Source organism: Dasypus novemcinctus, chromosome 7, assembly GCF_030445035.2.
Source record: "Dasypus novemcinctus isolate mDasNov1 chromosome 7, mDasNov1.1.hap2, whole genome shotgun sequence".
NCBI lineage: Eukaryota > Metazoa > Chordata > Mammalia > Cingulata > Dasypodidae > Dasypus > Dasypus novemcinctus.
The window spans coordinates 36903563-36931417 of record NC_080679.1 but is presented as its reverse complement, the minus strand read 5'-3'; the positions used below and the strand labels follow the sequence as shown (position 1 = coordinate 36931417).

General features: G+C 39.3%; 1 protein-coding gene across 2 annotated transcripts in view; it reads right to left on the bottom strand.

The window, feature by feature from the left end:
- PLEKHM3 (pleckstrin homology domain containing M3) overlaps positions 1-27855 on the bottom strand; it is a 239696-nt gene that overhangs the window by 59479 nt on the left and 152362 nt on the right. The window contains exon 7 of one of the 2 annotated variants that reach the window (XM_058300273.2): positions 25681-25771. The exons of the other annotated variant lie outside the window; for it this stretch is intronic. Within the exon in view, the coding sequence (XP_058156256.1) occupies positions 25691-25771 (81 nt within the window). The 3' untranslated portion in view covers positions 25681-25690. The remainder of the gene's footprint in view (positions 1-25680; positions 25772-27855) is intronic. 2 annotated transcript variants of the gene reach the window in all.

Sequence of the window (27855 nt, the reverse complement as noted above, 5' to 3'; positions counted from 1 at the left end):
AACAATCAAATTCCTGTAAAGGGGGGAATTGCTAAGGCTGTGAGCAAGCAGAAGGTCAGGGCAATACTCAGGCTCAGAAAAGATTGAGAGCACCCTCCACTTCACATTTGCCTTGGCCTGATATTCTTGATAGGAGGGCTGAACTCTGAAAGAGAGCACCAGCCAATGGAGACTCAATTTGCAAAGACTGAAAGGTGTTTCTTATATTGGTTTGTTTGTTTTGTTAACACTCAAGGAAATCTCTGTCATATCACTAACTAGGGAAGAACTTAAGGAACTAAATCGCAGAGTTAACACTTTAAAATATTAAAATGTACACAGAGCAACAAAAGATCATAAGGCAAAGAAAGAGGAAATGACGGCCCTCCCAAAGGAACAAGATAAAAATTCAGAAAATATCAATGAAGAAAAGCAAACTTTGGACATATGGAAAAAAGACTGAAAAAACCCTCGATATGCTCAAGGAGATAAGGGAAATATAGAGAAGGAAACAAAGGATATCATAGAAACAATGAATGAGCAACATGAGAATCTCAAAAAAGAGACAGAAAATTTAAAAACCAAACAGAAATAATGGAGTGGAAGACCAAAAAAATATCTGAACTGACAAATTTCAAATAGAGATTTCAATAGCAGATTGGAGCTGACAGAAGAAAGAATCAGTGAACTCCAAGACAAAACAATTGAAATGATTCAGGCAGGGAAGCAGAAAGAAAAAATAATGAAAAAAAGTGAACAGATTCTAAGAGATCTGTGGAATACCATCAATTGTGCTGATATATGCATTATGGGAGTTCCATAAGGAAAAGAAAGAGAAAAAAAGGCAGAAGAAATATTTAAAGTAATAATGGCAGGAAACGTTCCAAATTTAACAATAAACATGAATGTGTATATTTAAGAAGCCCAAGGAATGCCAAACAAGTTAAACTTGAAGAGAACCATGCCCAGGCACATAGTAGTCAAATTGTTGAATGCCAAAGATGGAGAATTCTGAAAGCTGAAAAAGAAAAACAACAAGTTATGTACAGGGGAGTCCCAGTAAGAGTAATGCCAGTTTCTCACAGAAACCATGGAGACAAAAAGGCAGTAGGATGAAATATTTAAAGTGCTTTTTAAAATATTTAAAGAAAACAACTGCCGATAGAATTTTATATCTGATGAGATTGTCTTTCAAAAATACAGGAAACACTACAGGAATATACCTAGAACTGAAAGCAGGGATGTGAAAAGATTTATGCACACCATTATCACAGCAGTATTCATATAGCCAAAAGCTTCCAAGTGTCCATCAATGAATGGCTAAACAAAATGTGGTATACACATACAATTGAATATTACTCAGCTGTAAGAAGGAATGAAGTACTGACACACGAGGCAACATGGATGAATCTCAAAGACCTTATACTTTTTTTAAAATTTTAATTTTTAAAAGATACATAGATCACACAAAATGTTACATTAAAAAATAGAAGAGATTCCCATATACCCCACTCCCCACACCCCCCACTTCTCCCACATCAACAACTTCTTTCACTACTGTGGTACATTCATTGCATTTGATGAATACATTTTGGAGCACTGCTACACAGCATGGTTTATAGTTTGCTTTGTAGTTTACACTCTCTCCCAGTCCATTCAGTGGGTTATGGCAGGATATATAATGTCCTGCATCTGTTCCTGCAGTATCATTCAGGACAACTCCAAATTCCAAAAAATGCCCCCATATCACACCTCTTTTTCCATTTCTCTGCCTTCAGTAACTCCCATGGCCACGGTCTCCACATCAATGATATCATTTCGCAACTTCCATGGTCACTGTCTCCACATCAGTGATATCATTTCTTCCATTGCTAGAGTCACAATAATTCTATAGTAGAATACCAGTAGGTCCACTCTAATCCATATTTTATTTCTCCATCCTGAGGACCCTGGGAAGGTGATGCCCACCCCACCTCTAAATTGAGGGGGGGCTTAGATCCCACATGGCTGGGATTCTCCTGCTTGCAGTTTTAGACTCTCTTGGTTAAGACGTTATATTGAGTGAAGTAAGCCAGTCACTAAAAGACAAACATTGCATGATCTCACTGATACGAAGTAAGAGTATTGAGCAGATTCACAGAGGCACAGAGCTTGAGCCAAGAAACAGGTTACCAGAGAAAGAAAGAGAGTAGAGAGTGGTGAGCAGATGCTCAATATGGGCAGAATCTACAATAAGGTGGATGGGGGTGGTTTGGGAGTGGACAGAGGTGATGAGGGTGCAGCAATATGAGTGGGTTTGATGATTCTGGAGTGTAAGTGTGAGCAGGGTTGGGGGTGGGTGGGTTGGACTAACCATACAGCTGGGGGGAGGGCTGGAGGAAGAAACAGGTGAACTCTGGGGAGCTTAAGGTCTGTGGCTGAGAACACAATTGTAGAATTTTTTTTCCCCAATTTTTCCCCATGCCCTTGTTTGCACTTGTTGTGTGCTGTGTCTTTAACTGGCACCAGTAACTGAACCAGCAACCTCCAATGTGGGAGGGACGTGCCTAATTGTTTGAGCCACCTCCGTTCCCCGCTTTTTTTTACTTTTTTTAAAAAAGATTTATTTATTTCTCTCCCCTCCCCCCCATCCCAGTTGTCTGTTCTCTGCGCCCATTTGCTGTGTGTTCTTTTTGTCCGCTTCTGTTGTTGTCAGCGGCATGGGAATTTGTTTCTTTTTGTTGCGTCATCTTGCTGCATCGGCTCTCTGTGTGTGTAGCGCCATTCTTGGGCAGGCTGCGCTTTCTTTTGCGCTGGGTGGTTCTCCTTATGGGGCACACTCCTTGTGCGTGGGGCTCCCCTACACGGGGGGCACCCCTGCGTGGCAGGGCACTCCTTGTGCGCATCAGCACTGTGCGTGGGCTAGCTCCACACGGGTCAAGGAGGCCTGGGGTTTGAACCGTGGACCTCCCATGTGGTAGACCGACACCCTATTCACTGGGCCAAGTCTGCTTCCCCCGTTCCCTGCTTTTGTTGTGTCTCTCATTATGATTTTTTTCTTCTTGTGTCTCTTGTTGCATCAGCTTGCTGTGCCTGCCCATAGTGTCAGTTCGCTGTCTTGCTTGTTTTTTTAGGTGGTACTGGGAACCTCTGCTCCCTGCTTTGTTATGTCTCTCATGTTTTTCTTATTATGTCATCTTGTATCAACTTGCTGTGCCTGCCTGTCATGCCAGCTTGCTGTCTTTTTTAGGAGACACTGGGAACCAAACCACAGACCTCCCATGTAATAGGTGGGAGCTCAGTCACCTAAGCCACAATAGCTTCCCTGTGGCAGTGTTCTTTTGGCAACTAAGGCAGGGGAGGGTCATTGGTGCAGGATCTCAATGGTGGGGGGATGTGTGGGAAAGGGTGCATCTGAGGAATGCCTCTGTGGGATATGAATATGTTCATGTGGTCATAGGGTGTTATCTCCGTGGGTAGAGACCCTCCCCCATCCTGGGGATTTCTGTTACATTCTCAAACAGAGTGGCAAGAATATCTAGAGGACATGGGCAGTGCCTAATAAAAGAAAACAGACCAATAAAACAAGTCCTCGATATTAATGCTTGTATTTATGAACCTGACTCCTGTAAAACAGAAACTTAGCCTAATAATATCTATTAGAAACTTCCAGGAAAATGGTATCAAAGTAGGTTGGCAGGGCTCAACTCTCTCACAAAAACAATGGAGGAAGGGTAAAAAGCTATCTGAGGGAGTTGCTTTGGGGATCTGCAGACTAGGAGAGTGCTGCACATCACCCAGGAAGGAAACGGACAGAGACAAGAGGCCATACGAAAACTGTGAGTTACTTGCGCCTGAGGTTGGGGACAGCACAAATACTGCACCCTCAAGGTGAATAGCCTTGGAAAAACCCCCTTGCTCACTGCAGCCAACTGAATGGGGAATGAACATTCTCCTACCTGGGAGGAAGAGGGATATGGAGGAGGGCGGAGAGTGGTTTTTCTTCAATGAGTTTGGCCAGCTGAGTCTCCTCTGAATCTCAAAAAGAACCCAGTCAGCACTGAATTGGCTCCAGGGAGAGGGAAAGGGGGATGTGATCAGCCAGGCTGTCATAAACAGTTGCCCTGGGAGAGAGAGGAACTAGGTCAGTGAAAGCACAGGTGGAGACAGGCTCATAAGCAGCCAGGGACAGAATGAAGCCAGGAGAGATAGCTGGCAAACTGTTAGAAGCTCAACTCACCTGAGGGAAAGGGGGCAGGAAGAGCCAGCTAAGCTTTCAGAAGCCTACCTAACCCATGGAGTGGGTGTAGCTCAGTGTAGGAACACCTGCCTTGCATATACTAGGTCCCTGCCTCAATTCCAGGTACCTCTTAAGAGAAGGGAACCAGAGAGTGAGCCATTGCGTTGTCAGGCACCCAGCCAGCACATTATGACTGGGAACTTATAGACTGAGCTTTTTTTGTTTTAGATTTTTCGATCTGTTATTTTTTATTATTTATTCCTTATTTTATTTGCTAAAAGCAGGTACCTTACCTGTGGAGGACAGGCTGTAGGGTGATTGATTGATGAGTATAGGTAGCCTGAGATGGTTCGTAGGGGCATAAGAAGGAAACCTGTTTTTCCTGAGTTGCATTTTGTTTGTTGATTTTTCTCTTCCTTTGTTTCCTTTTCCTTATTTTTTCACCTTAGTTTATTTCTTTTCTTTCTTTATTTTTTCCCTCTTCTGTTGCTTTTCTTTTTTTTAAAAAAGATTTTAAAATTTATCCCACGCCCTCCCCCATTGTCTGCTCTCTGTGTCCATTTGCTGTGTGTTCTGTGTCTGCTCTGGGACCTTTTGGAGTGGGAGAGAGGTGCTCACTCCAGCACTCCTACATGGAGCAGCACTCCTATGTGGGGCAGCACTCCACATGGGCTAGCTCTCTGCTCAGTCAGCTCGCCACATAGGTCAGCTTGCTTTCACCAGGAGGCCCTGAGTATTGAACCCTGGACCTCCTATATGGTAGATGGGAGCCCAATTATTTGAGCCACATCTGCTTCCCAGTTGCTTTTCTTTCATCCCACCTTTTCTTGTTTGGTCTTTTTTTTTTCTTCTCTTCCCATCTTTCTGGTTTTTTATTTTATTTATTTTTTCTTGTTTCATTTTATTATTCCATATTTTTTATGTTTATTCATTTGTAATTTTTATGATTTTTCACTCTTATTACTTATTTATTTTCCTGGCTCTTTTATGGTTCCTATGTTTTTAAAAATTATTACTATTGTTCTTTTTCTCTTCTCTCTTTTCTTCTCTATGGTCTTAATATTTTTTCAAGGGAACACAGACAAATACAAGGATACAGAATAAGTACAACCAAGTGTCAAAAAGGAAACAGCACAAAACAAAACAAAATAATCCCCTAGAGTAGAACGAGAAGTTAACTATTTGAATAAGCTCACCAAGATAAATAGATGCATAGACACTAGCAAAAAATTACAAGCAACATACTAAGAAACAGGAAGACATGGCCCACATTAATGAACAAATGAAGAAACAAGAGGAGAGGCAGAAAATGGAACAACTAATCAAGGATGTCCAAACAAATATCATGAATAAACTTACTGAAGTGAAGACGATAACGAATATTAAGAAGACACTGGGGGAACATACTGAAGAAATCATAAACATACATAAAAATATAACAGATCTGATGGTAATGAATGGCACAATGTAAGATATCAAAAATAAGCTGGAAGCACGTAACAGCAGATTTGAACAGCCAGGGGAAATACTCAGTGATGTCAAAGATAGTACACTGAAATCAGGCAGAAGAGATGGATAAAAAGAAAAAAAAACTTCAGCAGGGAGTCAGGGAATTGAATGACAACATGAAACACACAATATACACCTTGTAAGTATGCCAGAGGAAGAAGGGAAGGGAAGGGGGCAGAAGGAACGATGAGGAAATAACAGCTGAAAATTGTCCCAAGTCTTTTGAGGACATGAATGTACAAGTCCAGGAAGACCAGTAAACTCTGAACAGTAAAAACTGCAGGGACAGTTACTGGACACTGTGTGTCCTCCATTGCCCACTGGGTGGACTGGGGAAGAGTGTGCACTTAAATGTGGACCATTGACCATGTGGTGCAGCAGTGCTCAAAAATGTGTTCACCGAGTGCAGTGAGTGTTCCATGATGTTGGAGGAGGTTGTTGTTGTGGGACGAGTGAGGTGAGGGAGGTAGGGGGGTATATGGGGACTTCATATTTTTTAAATGTAACATTAAAAAATAAAGACAAAAAAATTAAAAAACAAAAATAAAAACAAAACAACTTCACTAGGCCTACCCCAAGACATATACTTATCAGATTGTCAAACACTCAAGAGAAAGAGAGAATACTGAAAGCAGCAAGGGAAAAGAGAACCATCACAGATAAGGGAAGCTCGATAAGCTTAAGGGCTGATTTCTCATCTGAAATTATGGAGGTGAGAAGGCAGTGGTATAACATAGTTAAAGTGCTGAAAAAAAACTGTCAGCCAAAAATTCTGTATCCAGCAAAGCTGGCATTATAAAATAAGGGAGAGTTCAAAATATTCACAGATAAACAGAAATTAAGAGATTGTCAGTAAGAACCTGCATTTCAATAAATATGAAAGGGAGTTCTATAGGTTGAAAGGAAAAAAACAGGAGAGAGGGTTGAAGGAGAGTGTAGAAAGGAAAAAAACAGGAGAGAGAAGGTTGAAGGAGAGTGTAGAAAGGAAGATTATTAGTAAGAATAACTAAAAAGATAGAGAAATTAAAAAAATTATAAATATAAAACTAAAGAAAATATGGCTAATATAAGTTCTGCCTTGATAGTAATAACATTGACTGTTAATGGATTAAACTCTCCAATCTAAAGGCACAGATTGGCAGCATGGATGAGCAACTATTCCCACCTATACACTGTGTACAAGAAACTCATCTTAGATCCATGGATGCAAGGAGGTTGCAGGTGAATGGTTGGAAAATGATTTTACATGCAAACAATAACCACAAAAGGGTGGGAGTAGCTACATTAATATCGAACAAAATAGACTTTAAATGCAAAACTACTGTAAGAGACAAAGAAGGACACTACATATTAATAAGAAGCATAATCTATAAAGAAGAAAGAACAACCAAAAACATTTATGCACCTAATCAGGGTGCCCCAAAACACATGAGGCAAACACTGGAAAAACTAAGTGGAAAAATAGATGCCTCTATAATTATAGCGGGGGACTTTAATATGTCATTATTACCATTAGACAGATCATCTCATCAGAGGGTCAGTAAAGAAACAGAGACCATGAATAATATGTTAGGTAATCTAGACCTCATAGACATATATAGAACATTACATCCAATTACAGCAGAGTATATATTCTTCTTGAGCACACATGGATCATTCTCCAGGATAGACTATATGCTAGGTCACAGGGCAACTCTCTATGAATTCAGAAAGATTGAAATTATGCAAAGTAATTTCTCTGACCACAATGGAATGATGTTGGAAATCAATAAGGGGTAGAGAACAAGAATAGGCACCAATACACGGAAGTTAAATAACACAATCTTAGACCATCAGTGGGTCAAGGGAGAAATTGCAAAAGAAAGCAGTAACCACTTTGAAAAGAATGAAAACGAGAACACAACATATCAAAATCTATTGGATGCAGCAAAAGCAGTGTGGAGAGGTATATTTATAGCCATACATTCCTATATTAAAAAGGCAAGAAGAGCTAAAATCAAAGACCTAACTTTACACCTGGAGGAACTAGAAAAAGAAAAGAAACTAATCCCAAAGCAGGCAAAAAGAAGGAAATAACAAAGATTAGAACAGAGCTAAATGAAATTGAGAATTAAAACACACTACAAAAAATAAGTAAAACCAAAAACTGGTTCTTTGAGAAGATTAATAAAATTGACAAGCCCTTAGATAGACTAACAAAGGAAAAAAGAGAGAAGAAGCAAATACATAAAATAAAGAACAAAGGAGGGAATATTGCTACTGATCCCACAGAAATCAAGAGTATCATAAGAGGATACTTTAAAAAATTGTCTGCCAACAAGATGGATAATTTAGATGAAATGGAAATTTCTAGAAACATACAAGCAGCCTATATTGATGAAAGGAGAAATTGATAAGCTCAATAGACCAATCACAAGTAATGAGATTGAAGTAGTCATCAAAAACCTCCAAACTAAGAAGAGCCCAGGACCAGATGGCTTCACAGGTAAATTCTACCAATTATTCCAGAAAGAACTAACACCAATCCTGCTTAAACTCTTCCAAAAAAGAGATGTGGAGGGAACATTGCCTAACTCATTCTACGATGCCAACATCATCCTAATACCACAGCCACATAAGGACACCATAAGAAAAGAAAACTACAGGGAAACGGACTTTGGCCCAGTGGTTAGGGCGTCCGTCTACCACATGGGAGGTCCGCGGTTCAAGCCCCGGGCCTCCTTGACCCGTGTGGAGCTGGCCCATGCGCAGTGCTGATGCGCGCAAGGCGTGCCGTGCTACACAGGGGTGTCTCCCGCGTAGGGGAGCCCCACGCGCAAGGAGTGCACCCATAAGGAGAGCCGCCCAGCGTGAAGGAGGGAGCAGCCTGCTGAGGAATGGCGCCGCCCACACTTCCCGTGCCGCTGAGGACAACAGTGGCGGACAAAGAAACAAGACGCAGCAAAAAGACACATAAAACAGACAACTGGGGGAGGGGAGGGGAATTAAATAAATAAAAAATAAATCTTTAAAAACAAAAAAAGAAAAGAAAACTACAGACCAATCTCTCTAATGAACCTGGATGCTAAAACCCTCAACAAAATACTGTTAATCATATTCAACAGCATACCAAATGAATTATATATCATGACAAAGTGGGTTTCATTCCTGGTGTGCAAGGATGGTTCAATATAAGACAATCAGTGTAATACATGTTAACAGATCTAAAGAAAAAAATCATGTAATCATCTTTACTGATACAGAAAAAGCATTTGACAAACTACAGCATCCTGTCTTGATAAAAATACATCAAAAGATATGAATAGAAAGAAACATCCTCAACATGATAAAGGGTATATATAAAAACCCTACAGTTAATATCATATGCAATGGTGAAATGCTAAAGTCTTTCCCTCTAAGACATGGAAAAATACAAGGATGCCCATTGCCCTCACTCTTATTTAACATTGTGTTAGAAGTTCTTGCTTGAACACTTAGGCAAGAAAAAGATATAAAAGGCATCTAAACTGGAAAGAAACAGATAAAAAGTTTACTATTTGCAGGTGACATGATCCTATACATAGAAAGCCCTAAGAAATCTACAACAGGGAAACAGATTTGGCTCAACTGATAGAGCATACGCCTACCAAATGGGAGGTCCAGGGTTCAAACCCAGGGCCTTCTGACCTGTGTGGTGCGCTGGCCCACACACAGCGCTGATGTGCACAAGTAGTGCCATGCCATGCAGGGGTGTCCCCCACATAGGGGAGCCTCATGCGCAAGGAGTTCGCCCCATAAGGAGAACCGCCCCACGTGAAAAAAAGTGCAGTCTCCCCAGGAGTGGCGACACACAATTGGAGAGCTGACGCAGCAAGATGATGCAACATAAAGAGACACAGATTCCCAGTGCCGCTGAAAGAATGCAAGCAGACACAGAAGAACACACAGCAAATGGACGCAGAGAGCAGACAACTGGGGGTGGGGGAAGGAAGGAGAGAGAAAATTTAAAAAAACAAATCTTAAAAAAAAAAAAAGAAACCTACAACAAAGCTTCTAGAGGTTGTAAATGAGTTTAGTAAAGTGGCAGGATGTATGACCAACATGCAAAAATCAGTAGCATTTCTGTATACCAATAATGAACAATCTGAGGAGAAAATTAAGAAAAAATTCCACTTACAATAGCAACTAAAAGAATCAAATACCTAGGAATAAACTTAACTCATGATGTAAAGGACTTGTACACAGAAAAACTACAGAATATTTTTAAAGGAAATTAAAGAAGACCTAAACAAATGGAAGAATATTTCCTGTTCATGGATTGGAAGACTAAACATCATTAAGATGTCTGTCCTACCCAAACTGATTTACAGATTTAATGCAATCCCAATAAAAATTACAACAGCATTTTTTTTTTTACTGAATTGTAAAAGCTAATTATGAAATTTATTTAGAAGGGAAAAGGGCACCAAACAGCCAAAACCATATTGAAAAAGAAAAACAAAACTGAAGGAATCATGCTACCTAACTTTGAAGCATACTACAAAAATAGAGTGGTCAAAACTGCATGGTATTGGGACAAGGATAGACATATTGACCAATGGAAGTGAATTGAGAGTTCTGATATAGATCCTCACATACACAGTCAACTGACATTTGACAAGGCCACTAAGCCCACTCAAAAAGGACAGAATGGCCTTTTCCACAAATGGTGCTTAGAGAACTGGATAGCCATACCCAAAAGAATGACAGAGGGTCACCATTTCATGCCCTATATAAAAATTAACTCAAGATGGATCAAAGACCTAAATATAAGAACCAAGACCATAAAGCTCCTAGAAGGTAATGTAGGGAAGCATCTACGAGATCTTGTAGTAGGACATGGTTTCATAAATTTTACACCAAAACATGAGCAATGGGAGATAAAATAGATAAATGGGAATCCTCAAAATTAAAAACTTTTGTGCTTCAAAGGAGTTTGTCAAAAAAGTGAAAATGCAGCCTACTCAATGGGAGAAAATATTTGGTAACCATTTATCTGATAAGGGCCTAATATCCAGCATATATAAAGAAATCCTACATCTCAAAAATAAAAAGACAACTCATTTAAAAAACAGGCAAGAGGGAAGCAGATGTGACTTAAGTGATAGGACCTCCGCCTACCATACGGGAGGACCTGGGTTCGATCCCTGGGACCTCCTGGTGAAAAAAAGAGGAGAAAGCATGTCTGTGTGGTGAGCTAGTGCCCGCATGGTGAGCCAAGTGCCCGTGCAGTGAGCTGAGTGCCCACATAAGTGCCTGTGCGGCAAGTCAAGTGTTGCATGAGTGCCTGTGTGGTGCCGAGTGCCCATGCTAGTGCCTGCGTAGTGAACTGAGTGCCCGTTAAGCAAGGTGAGTGCCTGGGCAGGGAGCCTGCATAAGTGAGTCATGCAGCAAGATGATGATGCAACAAAAGAGAGACAAAGGGGCAGTCAAGGTGAAATGCAGCAGAGACCAGGAACTGAGGTGGCACAATTGACAGGCAACCTCTCTCTATATCAGAGGTCCACAGGATTGAATCCCGGTGAACCCTAGAGGAAAAAGACAAGAAGAGAAGACAAAAAAAGAAATAGATACAGAAGCTCACACAGCAAATGGACACAGATAGCAAAAACAGCAGGGTAGGGGAAGGGGAGGGGAAGAAAAAAAAAATCACACATTAAAAAAAAAAAACAGACAAGAGATTTGAAAAGACACTTCTCCAAAGAGGAAATACAAATGTCTAAAAAGCACATGAAGATGACGTGGATGTGGCTCAAGTGATAGAGCTTCCACCTACCATATGGGAGGACCTGGGTTTGATCCCTGGGTCCTCCTGGTGAAAAAGAAGAGAAAGCGTGCCCACATTGCAAGCCACTGCCCACGTGAGTGCCCGTGTGGTGAACCAGTGCCCGCATGAGTGCCCATGTGAGTTCCTGTGTGGTAAGACAGTGCCCTGTGCAAGTGAGTCACGCAGCAAGATGATAACGCAACCAAAAAGAGACAAGGGGAGAGTCAAGGTGAAATGCAGCAGAAACCAGGAACTGAGGTGGCACAATTGACAGGGAACCTCTCTCCCAATTAGAGCTCTCCAGGATTGAATCCTGGTGAATCATAGACTGAGAGAAAATGAGAAGACAACAGAGACAGCAAAAACAGCAGGGCAGGAGGAGGGGAAGGGGGAAAATAAATAAAATAATAAATCTTAAAATAAAATAAAAAGCACACGAAGGAAGCAGATGTGGCTTAGGCGACGGAGCTCCCGCCTACCACTGGGAAATTCGTAGTTCAGTTCCTGTGCCTCCTCAAGAAGACAGCAAGATGGCATTACGGGCAGGCTTGGCAAGGTGACACAACAAGAGACACAAGAAGAAAAAACATAATAAGAGACACAACAAAGCAGGGAATGGAGATTCCTCAAGAGATTAGGCACCTCCCTCCCACATCAGAGGTCCAAGGTTGATCCTGGTGGCTCCTAAAGACACAGAGCACAGCAGTGCAAATGATGAGGGAGTGGGGAGAAATAAAGAAATAAAATAAATCTTTAAAAAGCACATGAAAAGATGCTCAAAATCACTAGCTATTAGGGAAATGCAAATCAAAACTACAGTGATATATCATCTTATATCTACTGGACTGGTGACTATTAAAAAACAGAGAACTACAAGTGTTGTAGAGATGAGTGTTCCCTTTCCTTCCCACTGCTGGTGGGAACGTAGAATTCTGCAGCCATTGTGGACAAGTGTTTGGCAGTTCCTTAGGAAGCTAACTATAGAAATGCCATATGATTCAGCAATCCCACTTTTGGGTATATACCCAGAAGAATTGAAAGCAGGGACATGAACAGATACATGCACACCAATGTTCATAGCAGCATTATTCACTATTTCCAAAAGTTGGGAGCAACCCAAGTGTCCATCAACAGATGAATGGATAAGTAAATTGTGGTATATACATACAATGGAATATTACTCAGCTGTAAGAAGGAAAGCAGTTTTAACAAACGGGACAAAATGGATGAATCTTGAAGATCTTATGTTGAGTGAAGTAAACTAGACATTGAAGGACAAATATTACATGACCTTACTGACATGACTTAAGCAAACTGAGCAGATTCACAGAATTAGAGTCTGGAAGATAGGTTATTAGGAGAAAGAAAGGGAGCAAAGGGTGGTGAGCCGATGTTGAATATGGGCTAAATTTATCATAAGGTAGAAGGGGTAGTTGGACAGTGGATGGGGGCGATAGTGGTACAGTGATTGGGTTCCATGGTGCTGAAATCTGAGGTGGAGTAGAGTGGGGTGGTTGAGTTGGACTATCCATGGAACTGGGGGGAAGGGTGGAGTTAGGAAGAGGTAAGATCTGGGGATTTGTAGGTCTGTGATTAAAATTACAATGGTGGGAAGCAGGTGACTGGTTTCCCACCTACCACATGGGAGGTCACTGACCCAGTACCTCCTAAAGAAGACAGTGAGCTGGTGTGATAGGCAGGATGGCGAGCTGATACAACATGAGACACAAGAAGAAAAAACATAGAGACACAACAAAGCAAGGAACAGAGGTTCCCAGTGCCTCATGAAGAAGACAGTGAGCTGATGTAAAGGCAGGCACAGCAAGCTGATGCAACAAGATGACGTGACTAGAGATGCAGGGAGGAAAAACATAATGACAGACACAACAAAGCAGGGAGTGGAGGTGGCTCAAGCAATTAAGCACCTCTCTCCCACATCAGAGGTCCTGGGTTCGGTTCTTGGTGCCTCCTAAAGAAACAAGGAAGAAGAGCAGACACAGCAAGTTACAAACAGGGAAGTGGATTTGGCTCAACCGATTGAGCATCTGTCTACTACATGGGAGGTCGAGGGTTCAAATCCAGGGCCTCCTGACCCGTGTGATGATCTGGCCCATGCGCAGTGCTAATGCATGCAAGGAGTGCCATGCCATGCAGGGGTGTCCCCTGCATAGGGGAGTCCCACGCGCAAGGACTTCACCCCATAAGGAGAGTTGCCCAGCGCGAAAAAAGTGCAGCCTGCTCAGGAGTGGCACCACACACACGGAGATCTGACATAACAAAAAGAGACACAGATTTTGGGTGCTGCTGACAGGAATACAAGTAGACACAGAAGAACACAGTGAATGGACACAGCGCCGACAACTGTGGGGGAGGGGGGCAGGGAAAGGGGAGAGAAATAAAATAATAAATCTTAAAAAAAAAAGTACAAACAACAATGGGGTGGGGAGAAATAAATAAAATAAAATAAGATAAAATAAATATTTGAAAAAAACCTACAATGGTGGGAATGTTCTTTGGCAAATATGGCAGGGAAGGGTTACTGGTTCAGGACATCAGGGGTAGGGCATATGCAGGATAGGGTGCACTTGGGGATATGCTTCTATAGAATATGGAAGTGTTCATCTTGTTATAGTGTATTACCTCAGTGGGTGCAGACCCACACAGCAAACAAGAAAATACTAAACTCCCATACTGTGGAGTCCTGCTATGTTCTCAACTAGAGAGGCAAGAATCTCTTGAAAACATAGGCAGTGTCTAATAAAAGAAAACAGATGAATATGTCAAGCCCTCAATATTTTTGCATGTAACTACAAACTTTACTCTTCAAAAATTGAAACTTAGTGTTACCATTGGTTCCGAGGGGATGGGGAAGGAAGAGTGGAATAGATAGAACATAGGGCATTTTTAAGGCACTGGAATTGTTCTGCAGGATCTTGCACTGATGGATACAGGTCATTTTCAATTTTGCCAAAACCTATAAAAGTGTACGGTGCAAAATGTAAACCATAATATAAACCATTGACCATGGTTAGTAGCAATACTTCAATATTTGTGTATCACTTGGAACAAATGTACCATTCACATGAAAAATGTTTTTAATAGGGGAGAGTGGAAAAGGGAGAGGGGAATCCGCTATATTTTCTATGTCACTTTTCTGTAACCTAAAGCTTCTTTGAAGATAAAGCAAAAAAATAAAATACTGAGGGAAGAGAGAAGAAATTTTCACTGTACATAAAGTATAGTATGACAACGAAAAAATTAAAAATTAAAAAAATTGTATTTAATTTGTCATTTTAAATTATTTTATATTTTATTATTTTTATTTTTATTTTTTGGCTTTGTTTTTGGGGGTGTTTTGGATTGCAGAAGGGTCACATCTATGGCAGGGGAGGATCTCTGGTTTGGGGTGTTCGTTAAGGGGGGATATGTGGGGAGTGGTGCATTTGAGGCATGCCTCTATGGTATATGAATATGTTCAAGTAGTCATGGGGCATTGTCTCAGTGGGTGGAAACACACACAATTAACTGAAAGAATACTGAACTCCCAGGATGGGAAGTCCTGCTACATTTTCTAATAGAGTGGGAAGAATCCTTTGAGTACACAGGCAGTGCCTAGCAAAGGAGGACAGATCATTACACCGGGCTCTTGATACTGACGATTGTACTTATGAACCTCGTTCTTGTGAAACTGAAACTTAGCCTAGTATTATATATTGTCTAAGAGTTACCTCCTGAAAGCCTCCTTATGTCTCACATTTGGCTTCTTGAAGCCAAACTGCATATAAACATACTACTTTCCCCCTGGTGTGGGACATGACTCCTGGGGATAAGTCTCCCTGGCATCGAGGGATTATTACCAAGTGAGAACTAGTGATGGGTTTGGAAAGAAACCTTGACCAAATGGGGAAACATTAAATACAAGAGTTTTAATGACTAAGAGATTTCAAAGTGAATCAGGAGGTAAATCTGGAGGTTACACTTATGTACGTCTCAGGCACTAACTGCAACAGCAAACAAAGCCTCCAACAGTAGTGCTCCTGAAGGCTCTAGAGACATCTGGACACTATAGGCAGGGCGCACAACTGAATAAAATCAGCATCTTGTCAGTGGGCCTTACCTTGGAATTTATGATAACCTATTTCTCCAATGTAATGGAGTTAGACTCATTTATAATTTCCCTACACATGATTCTTCTATCCCTTTATTTTTTGAAGCTATAATTATCAATATACACTTTAGATATATGTCTCAGAGACTGAAATCTTCAGTCTGTTCATGTGACAGTTAAGTTTTTAATCTCAGCAGAGTTGTAGTTACCTACTCTCCAGTTCATTAGACTCACCCAGGACAACCAACAAAATGATGATGATGGACAATGCCCTCCCAAAAAACAAAGAGTATCTACAACTGCAAGTAAAATAGTTCCTTCCATCTACCCCCACAAGATCTAAGCCCCTCTCAATCTGAAGCAGAGTGGGCATCACTACCCCCAAATCCTCAAGACTGAGGAATGAACAAATATAAGGGGGGAATGCAACCATGGGCCAAAGTAGATATTATTATTGTAGTAAAGGAAGAATTTGTAACAAAGGTATAAATAGTTACCAGAGGTTCTGAGGAGAGGGGGAGGTAAGAATAGGTGGGATATAGGGCATTTTTAGGCATTGGGATGGTTCTGCATGATATTGCAAAGACAAATAGAGGTCATTATACATTTGTCAAAACCATAAAATTGTACAATGCAAAGTGAAAACCATAATGTAAACTATAGAGCTTGGTTAGTAGCAATGCTTCAATATTTGTTCATCAGTCGTAACAAACATATCACACTAATGTAAGATGTTATTAATAGGGAAAAATGTGATGGGGGAGGGATGGGGTATATAGGACTCCCTTATACTTTTGATGTAACTTTTCTGTAATCTAAACCTTCTTTAAAAAACAAAGTTTATTATTTTTAAAAAATGAAGGGAAGTTTAAGACATTTCCAGATAAAAACTGAGGGAGTTCACCACCACTATAACTGCCTACAAGCGATGCCAAAGGGAGTTCTTTAGACTGAAAGGAAAGGACAACGCAAAGTAGATTGAAGTGTGATAAAGAAATAAAGACCCCCCAGGAAAGGTAAATACAAATGCTAGTGCTACTGTCCTGTAATTTTTGATATGTAACTCTACTTTTTACCTCTTACAGGTTTTAAATTGCAAACACAGTAAAAAGTAATGATAGGCAGGAAGTGGATTTGGCTAAATGGACAGAACATCCGCCTACCACATGGGAGCTCCAGGGTTCAAACCCAGGGCCTCCTGACCTGTGTGGTGAGCTGGCCCATGTGCAGCACTGATGCGCACAAGGAGTGCTGTGCCATGCATGGGTATCCCCCGCTTAGGGGAGCCCCAAGTGCAAGGAGTGCACCCCGCAAGGAGAGCCACCCCGTGCGAAGAAAGTGCAGCCCGCCCAGGAGTGGCACTGCACACATGGAGGGCTGACATAGCAAGATGATGCAAGAAAAAGAGACACATTCCTGGTGCTGCTGCCAAGAATAAAACAGAACACAGAAGAACATACAGTGAATGGACACAGAGAGCAGACAACTGGGGTGGAGGAAGGGGAGAGAAATAAATAAAAAATAAATCTTTAAAAAAAAAGTAATGGTAAATATGGCTTTGGACACATAATGTATAAAGATATAATTGTGACAAGTACAACAAAAGGGTTGGCAGATGGAAGAGTATAGAACAGTGTATGTGTATGCTATGGAAGTTTAGTCAGTTTCAAATTGAATGTGATTGTTACAGATTTAGGATGTCCAGTTTAAGCCCTATGGTAATCAAAAAGAAAATATATGAAAAATATATACAATATTCTCTCTATATGTAACTAACAGCAGAGCCCCAAAATATATGAAACAAATAATGACAGATGTGAAGGGAGAAATAGACAGTTCTACATTAATAGTCAAAGACTTGAAAATGACACGTTCAATAATGGATAGAACACCTTGATAGAAGATCAATAAGGAAATAGAAGACTAGACTAATATTGTAAGCCAACTAGACCTAATAGACATATATATAACGCTTCACCCAACAGTGGCAAAATGTACATTCTTCTCTAGTGCGTATAGATCATTCTCCAGGATAGACCTTATGGTAAGCCATAAAACAAGTCTCAATAAATTTAAAAATATTGAAATCATCCAATGTATCTTCTCTGACCACAATGGAATGAGGCTGGAAATCAGTAACAGAGGGAGAACTGGAAAATTCACAAATACAAGGAAATTAAACAAAACACTCTTAAACAACAAATGGGCCAAGGAAGAAATCACAAGGAAAATTAAGAAATATCTTGAGGCATATGGAACAAAAACACAACATACCACAACTTAATGGGATGCAGGAAGTGAAGTGCTGAGAGGTAAATTTATGCTTACATTAAAGAATAAGAAAGATCTCAAATCAAAGAGATCTATAAAAAGAAGAGCAAACTAAACCCAAAGTGAGTGAAAGAAAAGAAATAAAAAAGATTGGAGATAAATGAGAGAATAAAGTAACAAAAGGGAGAGCCAATGAAATCAAATGTTGATTCTTTGAAAAGATAAGTAAAATCAACAAACATTTAGGTAGACTGACAAAGAAAAAAGAGAGGACACAAATAACTAAAATTAGAAATGAAAGGCAGAATATTACTACTGTCCTTACAGAAATAAAAAGGATTATAAGAAGACACTAGAAACAACTGTGTGCTAATAAGTGAGATAACCCAGAAGAAACAGACAAATTCCTAGAAACACACAAATTACCTTAACTAACTCAAGAAGAAATAGATCTCAGCAGACCAATAACAAGTAAAGAGATTGAATGAATAATGAAAAACTTCCCAACAAAGAAAAGCCCAGGACCAGTGGCTTCCCAGATGAATTTTATAAAACATTCCAAGAAAATAAAAACCATTCCTGCTTAGACTCTTCTAAAAAATTGTGGAGGAGGGAACACAATTTCTCATTCTCTGAGGCCCACATACCCTCATACCAAAGCCAGATAAAGATACCACAAGAAAACTAGAGATCAATATCATTTATAAATACATATGCAATAATCCTCAATAAAATACTAGTCAAATGAATCCAATAGCACATTAAAAGAATTACATACCATGATCAAGTGGGATTTATCCCAGGTATGCAAGGGAGGTTCAACATAAGAATATCAACTAATGTGATACATCACATTAATAGAATCATCTCAATTGATATAGAAAAGGCATTTGACAAAAATCTATCACTGCTTCTTGAAAAAAAAAAAACACTTAGAAAACTAGGAATAGGAGGAAACTTCCTCAACATGATAATGGGCAATATGAAAAACCCAGAGCTAACATAATACTCAATGATAAAGACTGAAAGCTTTCCCGCTAAGATTAGGAGAAAGACAAGGATGCGTATAGTCACCACTGTATTTCAACATTATACTGGAAGTTCTAGCCAGAACAATTAGGCAAGAAAAAGAAATAAAAGGTGTTCAAATTATAAAGGAAGGGGAAGCGGACTTGGCCCAATGGATAGGGAGTCCACCTACCACACGGAAGGTCCAAGGTTCAAACCCCGGGCCTCCTTGACGCGTGTGGAGCTGGCCCATGCGCAGTGCTGATGCGCGCAAGGAGTGTCATGCCATGCAGGGGTGTCGCCCACGTAGGGGAGCCCCACGTGCAAGGAGTGCACCCTGTAAGGAGAGCCGCCCACTGCGAAAGAAAGCGCAGCCTGCCTAAGAAGGACATCACACACAAGGAGAGCTGACACAGCAAGATGACGCAACAAAAAGAAACACAGATTCCTGGTGCTGCTGATAAGGATAAAAGCGGTCACAGAAGAACATGCAGCGAATGGACACAGGGACCAGACAACTGGGGGGTGGGGTGGGAGGGAGGGAAGGGGAGAGAAATAAATAAAAAATAAATCTTTAAAAAAAGAAAATTATAAAGGGAGAAGTAAAAATTTTGCTATTTGCCCTTGGCATCATCTTATATATTTACAGAAAATCCTGAAAAATCCACAACAAAGCTGCAAGAGTAAATAAACTAAACTCCGCAAAGTGGCAGGATGTAAGTTTAACACTAAAAAATCAGTAGTATTCCTATACATTTGTAATGAGCAATCTCAAGTGGAAATCAAGGGAAAAAAATCAATTTACAATAGCAACAAAAAGAATCAACTACGTAGGAATAAATTTAACCAAGGATGTAAAGCATTTATACATGGAAAACTACAAAACATGCTAAAGGAAAACAAAGAAGGCCTATATAAATCGAAGGACATTCCATTTTCATGGTTGGAAGACTAAACATTGTTAATACGTCAATTCTACCCAAAGCACTTTATAGATTTAACGCTATCCCAATGAAACTTCCAACAGACTTCTTTGCAGAAACGGAAAACCCAATCATCAAACTTACATGGAAGGGTAAAGGGCTGTGATGTCCCAAAACCATCTTGAAAAGGAAGAACAAAGTTGGAATACTCATGCTTCCTTTTTTTTTTAAAAGATTTACTTTTATTTTATTTATTTCTCTACCAGCTATGCCTCCTAAAGACATAGCACACAGCAAGTGCAAACAATGAGCGAGTAGGACGAAACAAATAAATTAATAAAATAAATCTTTTTTAAAAAAACAAACAATACACAGCTAAAGAAATCAAAACAGTACGGTACATGTTATGTATGTTTATTTTGTAAGTTCACAATCTTTACAGTTATTGTTTATGTGTGTTCATATATGAATGATATACTTCAATAAAAATTAAAAATAAAAATTTAAAAAACCCCACAAAACTTAATTGCTCATGTAAAAAAAACAAAGACAAAAACAGTATGATACCAGCACAAGGAGAGACATATAGACCTATGGAATCAAACTGAGAGTTCAGAAATAAACCTTCCTATCTATGGTCAACTGATTTTTGAACAGGGTGCCTATTTCACTCAAGAGGAAAGAATAGCCTCTTCAATAAATAGTGCTGGATAGACATATCCAAAAGTATGAAGATAGAATCCTACCACATACCATAGATAAAAATGAACCCAAAATGGATCAAAGACCTAAATAAAAGAAACAAAACTATAAAACTCCTAGAAGAAAACATAGGGAAATATCTTCAGGACCTTGTGTTAGGCAATGGTTTCTTAGACTTCAAACCAAAAGCACAAGTAACAAAAGAAAAGATAAGATAACTTTAGTTTTATTTAAAGGAACTTTATCAAAATTAAAAACTTCTGTGCATCAGAAGATTTCATCATGAAGGTCAAAAAAACCAAAAAACAAAGCAAAAAAAACCAAACAAAACACCCACAAAACCAACCCATAGAATGGGAGAAAATATTTGGAAACCACATATCTGGTGAGGGTTTAATATCTAGAATAAATAAGGAAATCCTACAATGCAACAACAAAAAGACAAGCTAATTTAAAAATTCACAAAAGACTTGAATAGGCATGTCTCTAAAGAAGATATGTAAATGGTTAGAAAACAAATGAAAAACTGCTCAATATCATTAGCCACAAGGAAAATGTAAATCAAAGCCACAATGAGATATCATTTCACACCCACTAGAATGGCTACTATTAATCAAATAGAAAATAAATGTTGGAGAGGATGTGGAGAAACAGGAACACTCATTCATTGTTAGTGGGAATGTAAAACAGTACAGCCACTGTGGAAAACAGTTTGGTGTTTCTTCAGAAAGTTAAGGATATAATTATCATAAGATCCATTAATCCAACTTCTAGATATCTATTCAAAGTAATTGAAAGCAGGGACTGGAACTGATATGTAAACACCAATGTTCATAGCAGCATTATTCACAATTGCCAAAAGACGGAAACAACCCAAGTGTCCATCAAAGGATGGATAAACAAAGTGTGGTATATATATACAATGGAATATAATTCAGTCATAAAAAAGAATGAAGTTCTGATATATGCAGCAACATGGACGAAACCTCAAGACATCATGCTGTGTGAAATAAACAAGACACAAAAGGACAAATATTGCATGTTTTCACTGATATAAAATAATTAGTCATATGCAAATTTGTAAGGTCAGAAACAAGAATACAGTTACCAGGGGACAAGGTCGGGGTATTGAACGTGGAGTTAATGTTAAACTGGTACAGAGTTTCTGTTTGGGGTGATGAAAAATTTTTGGTAATACAACATTGTGAGTACAATGCACAACACAGAATTATATATTTGATAGTGGTTAAAAGAGGGAATTTTAAATTGTATATATGTTACCAGATAAAATAACCACAGGGTTGTACAACCCAATTAATCCTAATGTAAAATATAGAGTATCATTAATAGTATAATTAAAATAATATCATTTCATCAATTGTAACAAAGGCACTACACTAATACAAAGTATTAATAATAGAGAAAACTATTCAGGTATGATGGGGGTATATGGGAACTTTGTATTTTCTGCAAAGTTACAACTTCTCTAAATAAAAAAAAGGTATTAACCATGGTGATGGGCTAATAGTAATAATAATGATAACAATAACAATAGCAGCGTGTATTGCCAATTATATGATCTCATTTAATTCCCACAACATCAATTTGAGAAACTTATTACTCTTATTTTATGAGTGAGGACAGTGAACAGTGGAGCTGAGACTCAAATTTAGGTCGGCCAAGGGCTGGGATCTGACTGAACTTCTCTTCCATGTTGTCTGGATGGTTATTATCTCTTTTGTAACTGTCTGTACTTGCCAAATTCTCTGCAATGAGCATACTTTTATAATCTGGGGGAAAAACCCACAACTTGTTAAGAAGTGAATTGGGGGGAGCAGATGTAGCTCAGTGGTTGAGTGCCTGCTTCCCAAGTTACAAAATCCTGGGTTTGGTCCCTAGTACTTGCTAAAAAAAAAAAAAAGGCAAATTGGGGCCAAAAGGCCCCTGAAGTTCTGTTTTCTATCCCATGACATAAGGTATGGGGGACTGTACCACCAGCAGGTTGTTACTCTTCCTCTTTATTCTGGCTTCCCTTCAATTTTCCTTCCCTTCTTCCTATTCTTTTTAGTATAAATCATGGAGCCATGCTGCTAAGTGAGAGAGGGAAGCCTTGGAGCTTAGTGGCTCCATTATTGGGCCAGTCTATCCCTTTCTTTTCCTTCCATCCTGCCCTTTAGACTTTCTTTTTTTTAAAAAAAGATTATTTATTTATTTAGCCCCCTTCCCCGCACTTGTTGTCCGCTCTCTGTATCCATTTGCTGTGCGTTCTTCTGTGTCTGTTTGTCTTCTCTTTAGGCAGTACCGGAAACCAATCCTGAGACCTTCTGGAGTGGGAAAGAGGCACTCAATCTCTTGTGCCACCTCAGCTCCCTGTTCTGCTGCATCTCTTACTGTCTCTCCTCTGTGTCTCTTTTTGTTGTTCATCTTGCTGCGTCAGTTCTCTGCATGGGCCAGCTTGCTGTGAGGGCTAGCACTCTTGTGTGGGCCAGCACTCTTGCACGGGCCAGCTTACCACATGGGCCAGGACTCCTCTTCAGCCAGCTTGCCGCAGGGATCAGCACTCCATGTGGGCCAGCTCTTCACTCGGGCTAGCTTTCCTTCACCAGAAGGCCTCAGAAAAGGAACCCTGGACCTCCCATATGGTAAATGGGAGCCTAGTCACTTGAGCCATATCCGCTTCCCCCCTTAGACTTTCTAGTATCTCTTGGGAACAAGCCTAGTTCAAGGTCCTGGTTTAAGAGAACAAAACAGGGCATCCTTGGAGTTAACTCTGGGCTTGGCATTTCACAGTTCCATGATTAAATTGCATTTTCAGTGGTTCTGCCTTTTAACTCAAACCCTTTTAAAGAGAAATTTAAGGAAAGCAAAATATAGGAAACAGTGCCAAATGCCAATAACATATTTTAGTTGTTTGGGGAATGGGCAGCCTTAGAAACCGCAAATTCCCACTTATGCAAGGGCTACTTGAACTTTTTTCTTTATTGCTTAGTGACAGAAGCCTGGCTCTTAAGACCATGGTCAAAGTTATGTCTCTCTTGCTTTCTTTTCTTTCTCTCTTTTACTCTCTTTCCTTTTGTGAAAATAGTTATAAAAGGCCTAGGTTATCTCAGTGGGAGTTGACTAATCCTATAGATTTAATTAAAAAAATAATTTTCCATGTAGCTCATTCAGACTAAAAAGTTGATGCATGCCTCTGTCTTGGTACTTGTTATACCTGCTCAACAAACTCAGTCATATTGACCCATGCATTCTAAACTTCACACTTCACCATTAAATGGCAAGCCTTTGGTACCATGTACTCAGTGGGGTATTCTGTCTCCTTTTTCCTAAAGAAAGTGCCTGGAAGGGGAAGATAAGACACAAGCATCAACTGTTTTGTGTCTGTGCTTTTCAAAACCATGGCTGGCACAAACCAAAATGGAAAGAATCTCAGAGAGAGCTTTCTTCTGTGTCCTTAGATTTATTTTGACTATCAGGGATTAGGCATCAAAGCATCAAAACGTCCAATGATGAGATTCTTCTTCTCAGGTCCCCACCATCAGAGTCAGATTAAGTGTGGTCCAGCCAGCCTGAGGACATTAAGTGGTAAACCACACAAAATTATCATTAAATACGTTGGAAATAAGATGCCAGTGAGCTCAGGTTTCTACAGTCACTCCTTAAATTACTGGCAAACTGTAAACTGGTCCCTCTTAAGGATAAGTAGATAGCAGTGAATTTTTTTTTTAAAACTTGATTATCTACTGAACATTATGAATCTTGGCAGTGAGCCTGTGTAAGGAATATAGAGCAACTATAGGCCAGAGAAATAACCCTGGAATCAGGCAGCTGACAGTCATCTGAGTTAGTAGTCAGCAATTATATTTATTACATAAAGGTTAAATTTGACTGATTTGGTAAAAATTGAAACAAAAACAGAGAAAATAAGAACTATAGGAAAGTCAGAAACAGTTGCAAAAATCCTCAACAAAATAGTAGCAAACCGAATCCAGTGACATATAAAAATAATTGTATACCATGACCAAGTGAGATTTATCCCAGAATGTAAGGTTGGCTCAACATCTGAAAATCAATCAATACTGTATTACTAGAATAAAGGGCAAAACTTACATGATCATCTCAATAGATGCAGAAAAAAAATTTGACAAAATCTAACAACTTTTTCATGATAAAAACACACAACAAACTAGGAATAAAAGAGAACTTCTGCTACCTGTTCAGCACATCTATGAAAAACTCAACAGCTGACATCATAAAAAAAATGGCAAAAGACTGAAAGCCTTCAGGAACTGGACAAGGATGTCTGACCAATTTATACTGTCCTTTCATTAGAGCAGTGACCACAGCATTGATTCTGTTGCTTTGGGTTTGCTGGCCAATGCTGGCCTTGAATTTGCCAGATCTTTCCTGCCTAACTCAGATGACTACATATCTTGACAAACTGCCTTAGATCTTCCTGAAGTTTCTGAACTTGTTCCTTGTTTGTGCTTTGGTTCTGCAGTTGACTCTTCCAATTACAGTCTCCTTAATATTGGGTATTTTGGGCCTCCTGCTCTCCCTTTTGAAAATCCAATGGTCTCTTTCTAGATCAACTATGAAATCCTATGTTCAATAATGTGTTGAGAGAGAAAAATAATGGTCTTTTAAATTTTCCTTAACTATATGCAAGATTTTAGCTTTTCTATTCTCTTGGATACCAGAAAAAACAGCAGTCACATTAAAAGAAAACAGTAACAAAACAAACAAACCACCAATGACTGTTTAAATATTTCTCAATTGTGTTCTGAACTTTGCATTTGGGAAGTGAATAAAAATTAAACCTATCTTAGCAGGTATAAATATTCCAATGAGTTGGTTGCTCACTGCAATTAGTTATTTCAGATTCCTCATCTTTCAAAAATTATTTTATTAATAATTAGGGTTGCAATATTGATAGGAAAACTATAAACCTACAGAATAAGAAACATAAGAGATTTTCTGGATTGGTACAACTTTTAAAAGTTTCCAACTTTTAATTTTGCCACTAAAGGCACTGAAAACAAAACAAAATCTATCAACCCCAATCACATCATTTCACAAAAAAAGGAAGGTGATTTTAACACCAAAAAAGTAGAAACAGTATGATTCAGAGAAAAGAAGTATTTCAAACAGGAAATATTTGCTTTTAAAAACTCACCACATTGAAATTATATTTCTTTCTTCTCTAAAGTGTGGTGAAAACTCCATCCCAGACAAGCCTCCATCCCTTGGAAGGAAGGTGGGAATCTCTGTAATAAAGGCATAAGAGGGCCTAATCCTTGCCAAAATCATTGCTCCAAAGTGAATTTCAAAATGCAAATAAAGATAGTGTTTCTTAAACTTCAAACATGTGAAAACACCTTCACAAATGATGTCATAACTGCATTTCATGAGCATTACTGTTTACTTAATGTTTCATTTTAAATGAACTAATTTGTTCACTTAAATAAGTTTATTTAGAAAGGAAAAACTTATATTAATACCATGAGTGGACATCAGTTTCCCTTGCCATAAAATCGGGATAATGGGAATATTGGAAGCCCTGAGCCTGCAGCCACCTCTCTTCAAAAGAGAGAACAGCAGGAATTAGGTGTTCAACTCACACCAGCACTGGAATAAAACTTTGTTTGACTTACCTGAAGGACAGAAAACTGAAAAGGAAATAATTTTTTCGTTATGTAATTCAACATCATTTAATGCCATGTCCATGTTCTGCATGAAATTTCTCTCATACCTACTATGTTTTTTTAAGGTTTATTTATTTTTAAAACTGGATTTCTCTCTCCTTCCCTGCCCCCACCCCCCGTTGTCTGCTCTCTGTGTCCATTCACTGTGTGTTCTCTGTCCGCTTGCATTCTTTGTCAGCGGCACTGGGAATCTATGTCTCTTTTTGTTGCATCATCTTGCTGCATCAGCTCTCCATGTGTGCTGCACCACTCCTGGGCAGGCTGCACTTTTTTTTTTGCGCGGGGCAGCTCTCCTTGAGGGGCACACTCTTTGTGCATGGGATTCCCCTACACAGGGGACACCCCTGCGCGGCACGGCACTTCTTGTGCACATTAGCACTGCACACGGGTCAGGAGGCCCTGGGTTTGAACGCTGGACCTCCTATGTGGTAAGCGGACGCTCTATCAGTTGAGACAAATCCACCTCCCCATACCTACTATTAATACATGCTGGTAGACATCCCATGGAATCAGAGGCATCCTTGCATTGTAGTTAAGAGTATGGGATAAATCAGCCTGCCTGAGTTTAAATTCTGGCTTTTCCACATACTAGCTAGTGAATTTGGACAAGTTATTTACCTTCTTTGCCTTAGTTTTTTTTCATCTATGAAATGGAGATAACAATACCCACTTCATATGTTTGTTCTGAGAATCCATTGTGTAGATATATGCAAAGTTCTTAGATATTAAACAGCAGATGTTAAAAGCTCAAAAATGTTAGCTATTATTCTTATTGTGCCATATTTTGGGAAATACCACTAAATTTAGATATTGATATAGGCCCATGTTAGACTATACCAGGTATACAGTAATATAGAAATACATTTTTGGGAAAAAAAATACAGCTAGGAATAAGAACAATTTTTTTTGCTAATTTAAAGCAAAATGAATAACTTGCTATACATACATCTAAGGCCATTTATTGTTCATTTGGTTTAAGTTTCTTTCCATGTTCCATTTACTTATCCAAGAACAAATCTGAATGATATATTTTTGCCTTTAAGGCCTAGTATAAATGCATTTGATATCTGAAGGTTACACCATAGAGAAAGGCTTACAGGATCTTAACTTCAAGTCACTACTTAGGTAACAAAGCCCTCCCAATATATTAGTTTTTAAATTATGAAATCAATATCTTCCCTATTTAGCAGCAGAATTAATGTAGGATTTGACCCTGAGAGTGGCTATACATGTTACAATTTAATTAGTATTATGAAATACAGTAAGGGAAGACTCACTTATTCATCAGTAAATCATCATATAAATATGCTAACATCAAAAAGCAGTACTTCCAGGGGGCTTCTAAGATGGATTATTTGGTCCTGAACAAAAAGGGCATATATTAACATATCTTAAGCTGTTGCCTTTCAAGTGTCTCATCCTTTTGTCCCTGGAACTATATTTAGCACCGAGAGGAGGACAGCGCTGCCTGAGCAATCTAGTAGAAAGAGAGGGTATCAGTTTTGTAGGATTTGGTCAAGGTTAGGGCAGGAGATAGAAGACAAGAACGTATTTGTTTATTAAACTACAAGATAAGGTTAAACTGGAAATTTTTAGCAGTTTCTAGATACTATATTGGGCTTACCTTGATGGTGGTCTCAGTTCGA